Raw genomic sequence first — 11,545 nt, forward strand, 5'->3', positions numbered from 1 at the left:
TCTCATACAGTTTGTCACTGAGTTTTTGTCCTTAGGGAATATTTGTATCCCCTGTTGTATGGAGGGTTAAGCATGTGGTGAAGACAGAGTCTATCGATTTTCGGTGGTCTATGTCATCCCCCTCTCCCCAAGCCCCTGTGCTGCATCGCAGCTTTCAAGCACTGTTTATCAGTAACCAGACCAACTCTAGATTTGTTCTGATACTTTGCACATACACATTTGGTTCATGGTAAAGAATAAGCTTTTCAGTTTAGCAGTCCGGTGATTTAAGAGCTTTATCCTTTTGTATGTAAATGTTTTCATTACACTGTTTATTCATTAAATTCATAATCCACAAAACCAGAAGTCACAGATCTTACTTCATCTGAAATTGACCTTACTTAACCCTGTGTGACCCAAGGTACCGAGGTGAATTTGAGCGTAATGTAGAACTGGCTCAGCTGGTACAGCAGAAGCTGGATGGATACAAGGCAGATGAACCTTCCATGGGAGACGGACCTGAGAAGGCACGTTCCCAGCTGCTCATATTGGATCGAGGCTTTGACTGTACTTCTCCGTTGCTCCATGAACTCACACTCCAGGTAAGTGTAAGAATGTGGAAGAGGGAATGGATGTAGGGAGCAATGACTGGCAAACTTGACCCCATCAGCATGAATATAATTACCTGGAAATACTTGTATTGGCTAAAGAAAGAAGTCCTGTTACTGGAAAGGTTAATGGATATTGTCTCTAACTTGTTCAGCACAGATGCTTTTCCATAGCTGAATAAAATAGTCTGGGTTTGTTAGAATGAAATAAACAGATGCCATCATACCGGAAGTATTTAGGAACATAATGTGGAAGTACTGTAGTTGGTACTGAACAGTGAAAGAAATGTGTTAAAAGATGAGTACTGTACTGTACTGTAAGCCGGGAAGATTTTAGTGAATATCGGAAAGGAAGGTTGGAGCCTTAGTTATTGCTTTGTGAATGCCAGTTGAGTCTCCCTTGTCATTTTAATATGGAAAGTACTACAAATAACCTTAGGTTTTTAATTCTTATGTACATAACAGGTTTCCTTTACACCAGGAAATCATTTACTACATGGGGTGGTAACAATTTAACCAAATTATGGCTCCTGGTGGTTTCGAGGGTAATTAAAGCGCTCCAGTCGGATTGAGCCGGTGCAGGTTTATATCCAAGGGGTGGTTGGAGTTTATTGCTCATGTAATACCACCCAGGGATGAATGAGGCTGGCCATTCTCATCTTAAATGTCAGGACCAACTTGCCTAGCCCCAGGCTTCTACGTTTCTCATGGGGCAGCACAGGATTAGATGAATGATGATGATACACAATACAGTAAACTGTAAGAAATACTATAGTTCTGTATTGTCCTTTGTGACTCTTGGGGACCACTGTAATGACCTTAGTCTAAAAATTTAAGAATAGAGGACATTTTTTTCACCCATGGTGGTGTTATAAGACACAATAGTCATACATAATACTGTATTCATTACTCAGAACTATTTTGTGTTTTGTGTACTGTAAAAGCTGCATATATATGAGATACAGTACTAAGACACACAAAAATAAAGGCAACTGCAGAAGTTAATTTCATATAACATCGAAATTCTGCTGTCTGTCTTTACTTCTGAACTGCTTATCTGTATGTATACAGTACATAACTGCTTAAATGCTGAATGATAGTTGTTCATGTACGTTACTTCTGATTTTGATGTTACTTGCAGGCCATGGCATATGACCTGCTTGACATTGAAAATGATGTGTACAAGTATGAGGCGACGCAAGGTGAAAGCGAAAAGGAAGTCCTGCTGGACGAGAATGATGACCTCTGGGTAGAGCTTCGGCACAACCACATTGCTGTTGTCTCCCAGAATATCACCAAGAAGACAAAGGGTAAGGTTCCAAACTGCCCCCCCCCCCCCCACAGACACACACTCCACTTTCATACTTTCTCATGCCCCCCCCCCTTTCTTTTTTTTTTTTTTTTTTTTTTTTTTTTTTTTTTTTTTTTTTTTTTTCAATAAATAACCTGCCTCTTTCTATCTGTAGATGGGAAAAATAAGTTAGGATGATGATGGCTGTGATGATTACTTGGATGTGTGTGTGTAGAATATCTTATTAACTCCTTATGGAAGTGTAGCTAGGTTTTTAAAATTAGTATTATTATTTAAAATATATCCAGTTGCACCTAGACTAGACATTTTCAGTTTGGAATTTACCGTAAAGAAAGTATGTACAGCCCACCACCTTCTCAAGAACCTGTTAATCTTTCTGTCAACTCGTAAGGGAACCTTTCATTGTTGTTTCAGTGATACAAAACATTACAGTAAAGACATTACAAAACTGCAAGAAAAAATTTTTCATCTCCACAGAGTTCATGGCAACTAAGCGCAACATGGGAGGTGACAAGACCTCCATGAAGGATCTCTCGCAGATGATCAAGAAGATGCCTCAGTACCAGAAAGAACTTTCCAAGTATGCCACACATATCCATTTGGCAGAGGCATGCATGAAAAAGTATCAGGGCTATGTTGATAAACTCTGCAAAGTAGAGCAAGATCTAGCTATGGGAGTTGATGCTGAGGGTAAGTGGTTTTGCTTTTCATGTATCCATCCATCGATCATCAGAATTTACACAAAATTATCAATTGTTAGGAGCTGAGACCTTAAAGATATTAGATTTATTAACTAACCCTTACTTTCCATTTTATTACTATGTCTTCATGGGCAGTTCTCATGCTGTTGGATTCCTATGCCTTATTTTCACGTCTGTAGCTGACTTCCATAGCTATTATAACCCCATCTTTTATTTCAGGTGAAAGAATCAGGGATCATATGAAAAACATTGTACCAATTCTCCTGGATACCAATGTTGATAATCAAGATAAACTACGTGTCATTCTTCTCTACATTTTGGCAAAAAATGGAGTGTCTAATGAGAACCTGGAAAAACTCTTGCAACATGCACAGATTCCTCCCACAGAAAAGGATACCATCAATAACATGGCACATCTGGGGGTTAATGTTGTTGTTGATGTAAGTATTAAGCTTGTGTGAAGTTACAGAATGTGGTGAAAGTTTTTGGCGCATCATATAGAGGCAGGATTCCAGGGGCTTGAATGATGAGTGAATGGAAGCATGACCCATTGATCTAGGCAGACTTGGGCTGTCTGGATGTTGTTACTCCTCACCCTGCCCTAAGGTGGGAAGGGAAGTCCAGATGATGATGATGGTGATGTGAATATGACTTCAGAGCACAGAAGGTTGCTAAAATTCAGGATCAGTAACATAACAAGCACATTGCCTTGGTGGATGCCTTTTTATGTGCTTGCATATGTTTGCAACCTGTCTGTTCTGCCAGTGGTATACAGTATTTTGACTTTTAACACACAAACATAGGCCCTTAACATACACAGATGTAGTCATTGTAACACCTTATCTTTCACATTCATTACTCTTCATACAGACACCCATTCCCCGTTGATACTTTGCCAGCATGACTATCACTCACCCTTATGGAGAAGAGCCAGTTCTGCAGTGAACCTAATATGAAATGGTGCAGATACAGATTAAATTCATTGTGGAAGGAATAATTGTCCAGTATTTTCTGTTTGTCTGTAATGAAAAAGCTATCACATTTTTAGGGTTGACAAGCCAAATGATTTCCTGTACACCAGGAAATCATTTACTATGCTGGATGGTAACCATATTACCAGATTATGGTACCTGGTGGTTTAGTGGGTCATTAAGATGCTCCAGTTTGATTGAGCCTGTGCAGGTTTATATCCAGGGGTTGGTTGGAGTTTGTTGCTCATGTAATGCCACTCAGAGATGAATGAGGCTGGTCACTCTCGTCTTGAATGTCAGGACCAACTTGTCGAGCCCAGGCTCCTATGCCTCTCATGGGGAAACACAGGATTAGATGATGAATGGTGATGAATGTATCCTATCAGTAGCCACTGTTTTCTAGATGTCTGTGCAGTACTGAGGAAGCTGTTATATCTGTAAGGTAAAGTGTTCTGTATTTTCTGCCTGTTAGGAGTTAGGAATCTGACGGCTTGATAAGAGTTACTCTTTTCACCTTACCTTGCCACAGATGTATGTTCTTTTGCATTATACTATACCGTGTTTCCCGTAGGTCAGTGACAGAATAAGACAATGCCACAGCTGTACATCCTTTGTCTAGTACACTCTTTGTGACTGGCATCACATTCTGTGGTAGACTAGCATCACATTCTAGTGTTAATGTGTTGTTATAGCATTGCATTCAAGATAGAGAGGTGGCAGTTTTAGGTCAAGGTAAGATAAAGTACAGGAAAAGTTTAATGCTATCAGTATCCATTATTTTCTTGCAAACTGCACTGATTGCTGAAAGAGATGTCCATTTCCCAGGGTGGCAACCGAACCCGGAAACCTTATGTGGTGACCCGAAAGGAGCGCATCACTGAGCAGACTTACCAGATGTCTCGCTGGACTCCTGTTGTCAAAGATATCATGGAAGATGTTATTGAGAACAAGCTGGAAGAGAAGCACTTCCCCTTCCTTGCTGGTCGCTCTGCTGCAATGCCACGAGCTGCTCCATCCAGGTAACTATCTTTTTTCTGTAGCTGCCAGATGCCCTAATCCCAAAGGAGGCAGTCACACATAAATTGCCTCTGCCTCACCTTATCCTCTCCTCTGCCATCAGGCAGTCTGCCCCACAACCCTGTAGTTTTACTTTTTCCTTTGACATGGTTTTCTTTTCCCTCATATATGTTTAATTGTAAGTCACATTGTATATTGCAGAAAGAATTGTCTGTTAAAGAGTCACTGCTGCCTATGAAACTTATTTGCCATTTCTTCCAGTTTCCAATGCCAGTGTTATGAAATAAATAATGATAATTTCGAACATTTCTGTGACTTCTAGTCTATTATTTTATGTCATAACAAAGTACAGTATAACACAGTGTAATGCTATATGTATAAATGATATTACGGTAAGAGAAAAATAATTTTCTGGTTTTAGGGATGAATAAAAGTACTGTAGAGTGAGTTGAATGAGATGAACTTCTACTGCCAAGTGGGTTGAATGAAGAGAGTCTTTTTAGATTTTTTTAAAATTTTGTGTTGGCCTATCCCTGCATTGCTAAACATAATTGAGTTACAGGTATTTACCATTTGTTTCTAAGAACTTTGGCCTTTAGTAATACGGTCAAGATTGCAAATGAGACTTGAAATAGGGCAGTACAGCCAGTTCAACATTCCATCATCTATTTTTAAGTTCATCAAAAATATTAGATTTATGATTAGATGATGTACGATATGTAGGTATGTATGTATACTAGCCCACTTCCCCCCCCCCCCAACTTACTCATGAGTATGAATTGAAAGTAATTCATATCTTGAACACAAGGATTTTATAGAAAGAAGTGACCTGAAGCAAGCGGGATTAATTATGTGCATATAAAGAGATGCTTGGCCAGTATGATGCTTTGTATTATGTAAAATGAAAGTGAGATAGGCATGGAAGAAGTTTTTTGAGATGGTGTCTCCGAGCAAAGGAATGAAAATAAAGTATTGGTAATTTAGAAACTACTGTAGAAGCTTGCTCAGTAGAACATATACCTCCACCGTATCATCCTGAGCTGGCACAGTATTAATAGTTAGTGCAGAGTCCTCAGAATATACTTTCACCAGTATTCAGTCATGTCATCAGAATACTGTATACTTTCACCAACATTCAGTCATGTCATCAGAATATGCTCTCACCAGTCTTCAGTCTCTTAATCATTTGATCAATTTACAATGGTCAGTTGGAATCTCCCAACTAGTTTTCATTATGGTCCTTCCTTCATTTCATCTTAAATTTAAGGGACAAAGGTAACAGAGTAATAGCAGTTAAAATTAGAGAAGTGCCTTGTAGAGTGCGTACTCTGGCTATTCTGAGCCGCGGTTATGTTAGAGGTCAGCCCAGAAAGAAGTTGCAGATACAGGTCTCATTTCTCAGGTTAATTTAAAGCTCCCCGTACTTGTATATGAAAGACCTAGCTGTTTCTTCTTATTGTGCATTTACAGAATTATAGGCCTTGGACCAACAGGAACTTCTCCCACAGATTTTGGGTACAATCCCCTCTTCATTTTTCCCCAGTCTTGTAGATATTTAGAGTGACAAATTTGAAACATAACCTCCTACACATTCAGTGACAGAGGTAATGATTAGGAGTTAGAAAAGTTTATGACAGTCCCTAGGGAACCAATTCACTTTAAAAATGTGTGTGAAACACACAGAGAATGTTCATTAGGACACCTAAATGTGTGTTTGGTATTGTGGTGTTGCCGACTGCAAGAAAGAATCATTTACTTACTTTGCTTTATGTACTTTACTTTTTTTGATTTAGTTTATTTTACTTACTTTACTGTGTTGTCTCAAGGGAACCCTGCAGCTCCCAAGAAGCTGGCCACGGCGCAGGTTCACTCCCAGATCTCTCTCAGTGAGGTTATGTTGTTAATGTGTCTTTGCTGAGTGAAATTTGGATAATGGAGCAATAGATATTCAGTGTTGTGTGTGGTATTGGCACTGCTGGCATGCTGGGTTGGGTGTTGGGTTTATTTTGTTTTTGTACTGGTTTGTGGAAGGGGATGCAGCCAAGAAAAAAAATATTTATAATGGGATATGAAAGTAGAGAGGGAGAGGTGGAGGCCAGGAAAGTAGAATCAAGCTCAAAGTCTAATTAAATTAATCTCCTCCTCAGTGTGCGGTACAACTGGATCAAGGAGAAAAGTGCGTCAGCTGTCAAAAACATGCCACGCCTGATCCTCTTTGTGGTTGGCGGCATCACATACTCTGAGATGCGCACAGCCTACGAAGTCACCAAGTCTGGGAAGAACTGGGAGGTCATCATTGGTAAGTTTCATTTTACCTCGTTCTGTTTACGTGGTATACTGTAGTTTGCCATGTTTGATGTAGCAAGTAATCAGGAATATACCATCTTGCGTTTGCATTTGTAACTTCATGCCGATTAATCAAGCCCACGCTTTGCTGCTTTGTTATGTTATTATCCCCCATATAGGCTAGTTTATCTCAGTGTCCTGTTATTTTGTGGCAAACATTGTAGGTGTTTATACATGTATGGAGATTTTATTTTAGGACATGACATGATGCTCATTAAAGTGTCACTCATCTCATGGGAACTTTATTGTCAGAGTTGAAGATTCTGTTTTAAGATAATCTTTTTCATGTCACTTATGTATGAACTTTTTTGAAAATAGAAAGTGAGTATAATTTATCATTAAAAAATATTAGATGATTAATGCATTTACCTACTGTCAGGCAATGATATATACAGTATATCTGATGTTGGTGGCTGGCAGTTTTTGGTTCATGGTTTTTATGCTGTAGTACTGAGAGAGAGAGAGAGGGGGGGGGGTTAGTGCCAGCTTTACCATATGGGTGTGAGACTATGGTGTGGCATGAAAATGAAAAGTCAAGAAAGAGGGCAGTGGAGATGGGACTGCTGAGGAATGTATGTGGAGTACAGAGAGTGGATAGGATACAAAATAATGTGATTCGTGAAAGACAGAGTGAGGAAGTCTGTGGACACCAGAATTGAACAGAACGTACTGAGATGGTATGGTCGTGTGGAGAGAATAGATAACAATAGAGTGGTGAAAAAGGTATATCTGAGTGAATTTGAAGGAGGGAGGAGGCGAGGTAGGCCAAGGAGAAGGTGGAGGGATTTCGCGAATGAGTGTGTGAGGAAGAGAAGAATGGATGTCTGAGAGGCTTGGAGACTGACGAGAAATTGACCTGGCTGGATGAATGTTGTGAGAAGTGCATGGTCAGGGATTTGGCACCCCTTTTTAATGTGACAGCGTTTAGATTGACCATCAGATATATTTATGTGAAGGTACAGAATCTGGTGAAAGATTTTTGGCTTATCAGATAGAGCCAGGATTCCAGGGGCTTGATTGATGAGTGAATGGAAGCATGGCCCATTGAATTGGGCAAACTTGGGCTGTCTGTACATTGCTACTCGTCACCCTGCCCTTGGGTGGAAAAGGAGGTCTGGATGATGATGAAGTACCTAGATACATGTCAAAACATATTTAGTATTATTCCTGTACTCCAGGAAACCATTTACTATGCTGGGTGGTAACCATATAACCAAATTATGATGTCTGGTGGTTTAGTGGGCAATTAAAGTGCTCCAGTCAGATTGGGCCAGTGCAGATTTATATCCAAGGGGTGGTTGGGGCATACTGTGCATGTAATGCCACTCAGGGATGAGTGAGACTGATCACTTTCATCTTAAATGTCAGGACCAACTTGCCTAGCTCTGGACACCTATGGTCGTCATGGGGCAACTCAGGATTAGATGATGAATGAATGAATGAATCACATTAATAGTAATAGTTATAATGCAGTGGAATGGAAGTTCCCTGCAGATGCTTTGAAGCCAAGTGTGAATGGTATAACCTATGGAATGGATCTGTGAATTTTTATGACTAATGATTAATGAATGAATGTATGACCCTATCACTGGTCATTGTTGATAGCTTCTCATTATTAGTTGCTTTCTGTGTATTGTGTCTGGATCCCATCAGCCATATTGTAGTATGGGATTTGGGGATATGATGATGATATCCAATGGTCATATTCTTATTTAGTTGCAAAGAGGAAATCCTGACTCCAGTTATCGGTTAATTATATTACCTGAAGCACTTGGAAAGGGTAGAACAGGTTGGTTCTTTAATATTGTACCGGACAAAGTGAGAACATATCTGATTTCACTATCTTACGTGACAGCACCATAATGTGGAATGAAGGCTAATCGAATATGTTAATCCATCATTTTTCTTGGGTGATGGGGAACAGACATGCTTGTGAACAGCAGAAATCCAGGAATAATGAAACCCCATAAGAAATACCCCATGCCTGTTATTTCAACAGTGATTACAAAAACAAATCATTGTTGTGCCTCAAGACACCAATGGACATTAGAATCAACTTGTGTAATGTGTATTTTCAGATTATTTAATGACAAACTTAGGTAAACCATCCCATAGTACACCTTAAATTTGTGTATTTTGAGATGGTTTACTCATTTGTGAATAACTGAATCTGGCAAAAAGTCAAAACAGTGAAAAATGAGGGATGACTCTGTGATGACTGTGAACATCTCATAAATTACTGTATTTTCATAAATTTAGGGTTTGTCTTCCAATGGACAGTTTGTTTTAACCATGTTACCATTTGTATTTAACTTGTGTATAGTTTAATCATTGGTATTTCTTCCACAGGGTCAACTCACATCCTGACGCCAAAGGAATTTTTAAGCGACCTCCGTAATCTCAGCTGAAGCAAATGACCCCCCCATGACCCGGCCTCTCCTTCTTCCTCCTCCAAATCCTCCTCCAGTAAGACCTCCTCCTCCTGCCCTTCTTCTTCCTCTTCCTGTGCCTCATCCTCTTCTTCCTCTGTCTCCTCCAGAAAATCTCCCCCACCACCTCCTCCCCCTTCCCCGTGTTCTCCCCGCTCCTCCCCCTCCCCTTCCACCGCCACCCCTACCCCTGATCCCTCCCCCCTCTCTCCATCAATTCCCATCATTGACCTCATGCTTGCTCTCCTTCCTGTTTGATTGCAAAGCTTGTGTAGCACGAAACATCACCCAGCTAAGATTCATGTGTAAAGTGTTTGGTTCATAAAAATACAAAGCAGTGTCATTGGTCTAAGAATGCCATGTAAAATTTTAAGCATGTTGCAAAGTCTTGAATTTCATACATTTTGCTGGGAGACACTTTTATGTGAGGTTGCTTCTTGTGGCAGTTAGTCGTTTGCTTTTTTTTTTTTTTTTTTTTTTTTTCCCAGAGGTTGTGTTACAGTTTAGAGAGACTGTTATTAGAATACAGTGGTGCAATGTAAGTACTGTATTTGCTGTCGCTTAATGTCACCATTTATCTCTGAAAACTTATTATAGCTAGGGGATGGCATTACAGGACAATGCAAAGTACACTTGGCCTTTCTGTGGGGAGGGCAGGGGAGAGGGTGGGGTGGATGATCAGGTTAAATATCCTTCACAATATGAGTTTACCTGAGGTTGGCTGGGCCGATGTAAGTTCCCAAGCACCACGACATACTAGGTAAGTGTCCTAACCTTAAGAGTGGATACAGTGCAATTAGACCTAAAAGTGAAAAAGGGAAACATTGAGCCTGGAGTTTGAGGCTTGGGATTTACATTGATGAGCAAGATTATTTAGAATTTCTGAAACAGCTAGTTAGGGAAATGGCCGTACAAACCAGGTGGTGTAGTATGACAGCATGTTCAGTAATTACTACTGTGATTATATAATTTATTGTGCTATTATTTTAGAGAAAATTTTATTGCATTACAGTATTTGTTTTTTATCTTAGGAGTTTATCTTTATTCAGAGTAAGTTATTTTGTTGTACATTTGCTGCTGTTTGCAACTTCATGTATTTGAGGCAACAGAAGAAGTCGTGCTCCAGATTCTTTGCCTGTTAATGTTCAATTTTTCTGCATTTTAAGCATTATAGAATATTTCGTATGCTATAGTATAGTGCTAGTTGCATCCCTCTTATCCATGCATCCTCTTAATGCCGCATGGACTTGCTTGATGTCTGGGCACCATTTCACAAAGGCAGATGGCTGCTGAATCTAAAACAAGAAGAATAATGTAATATACTTGTAACCCATGATGTCAAGCCAGTGTTTGCGACAGACTTCAGTACTGTGGTGCATCGCTAATGGAGTCTTGTGTACAATCACTGTTTAATCTTAGTCCGTGGCAGCCATAGCAGTTCAGTAGGTTGTCAGATGTATGCTTCCCTAAATATCATAATTTAATGATTAGTCTTGAAAACACTGATTTTGACCAGGTATATATATGTGTCAAACAAGCCTTGGTAAAGCGTGTTGATTAGTCTGATTAGCGGTGCACCATCAGGAAGCATCATTCATTGTGTGGTGGCAGGTTGGAGCTGCAAAAATTAAACTGTGATGCAGAGAGCCATTTTGACTTTATTCTCTCTTAGTGGTCTTCTGCAATATGCACTGAAAGAAAAAAGCAAAAAACAAAGAAGGAACCATAATGAGAGGTAGCAGATGCACAAAACTCAAAATTGCTCGTTGCACCACGCACGTTAAGTCTGTCTGTGACCTGGTTTATCTCGGTGTGTGCTGGGTCATGGTTAAACCTGCCTGACTGATCCCACAGTTGGGCTCTCCATATGCAATCTATAAAAAAAAAATCTTTCTAAAGCCAACCATATTTGCCTGGGCTTCACTCCCTCTCTGTCAGAACAGCTAGTAACAATCCTTGGGTGCAATATTCTTGTTTTTCCTGTGCCCAAGGGTATGACACCTGACTAGTTGGTCCCATAGATTATTCATTTTACATCTTTTTGTGCTGTGCTACCTTATCAGTCTTAAATTTACCAAAGTAAAATGATACAGTACATGTAAATCATGTGCAGTAGAAATTTTCTTTATTCATTAGGTTTATATATGGACACTACTGCAGGTATTGTATCTAATGCCATGCA

At 39.7% G+C, this 11,545-nt stretch overlaps 1 protein-coding gene across 2 annotated transcripts in view; it reads left to right on the forward strand.

Annotated features, from left to right (window-relative positions):
• The window catches only part of Rop (Syntaxin-binding protein Rop), a 57,306-nt gene extending 47,470 nt beyond the window's left edge, over positions 1–9,836 (forward strand). The window contains exons 7-14 of one of the 2 annotated variants that reach the window (XM_080267800.1): positions 401–581; positions 1,729–1,897; positions 2,377–2,589; positions 2,820–3,040; positions 4,397–4,590; positions 6,415–6,474; positions 6,736–6,887; positions 9,284–9,836. In XM_080267800.1, the coding sequence (XP_080123926.1) occupies positions 401–581; positions 1,729–1,897; positions 2,377–2,589; positions 2,820–3,040; positions 4,397–4,590; positions 6,415–6,474; positions 6,736–6,887; positions 9,284–9,342 (1,249 nt within the window). In that variant the 3' untranslated portion in view covers positions 9,343–9,836. The remainder of the gene's footprint in view (positions 1–400; positions 582–1,728; positions 1,898–2,376; positions 2,590–2,819; positions 3,041–4,396; positions 4,591–6,414; positions 6,475–6,735; positions 6,888–9,283) is intronic. The other variant, XM_080267801.1, reaches the window with a different exon arrangement.
• Positions 9,837–11,545: the final 1,709 nt, after the last annotated feature.

Source organism: Coenobita brevimanus, chromosome 25 (genome assembly GCF_032717465.1).
Source record: "Coenobita brevimanus isolate Jiangsu-jjx chromosome 25, ASM3271746v2, whole genome shotgun sequence".
Lineage (NCBI taxonomy): Eukaryota > Metazoa > Arthropoda > Malacostraca > Decapoda > Coenobitidae > Coenobita > Coenobita brevimanus.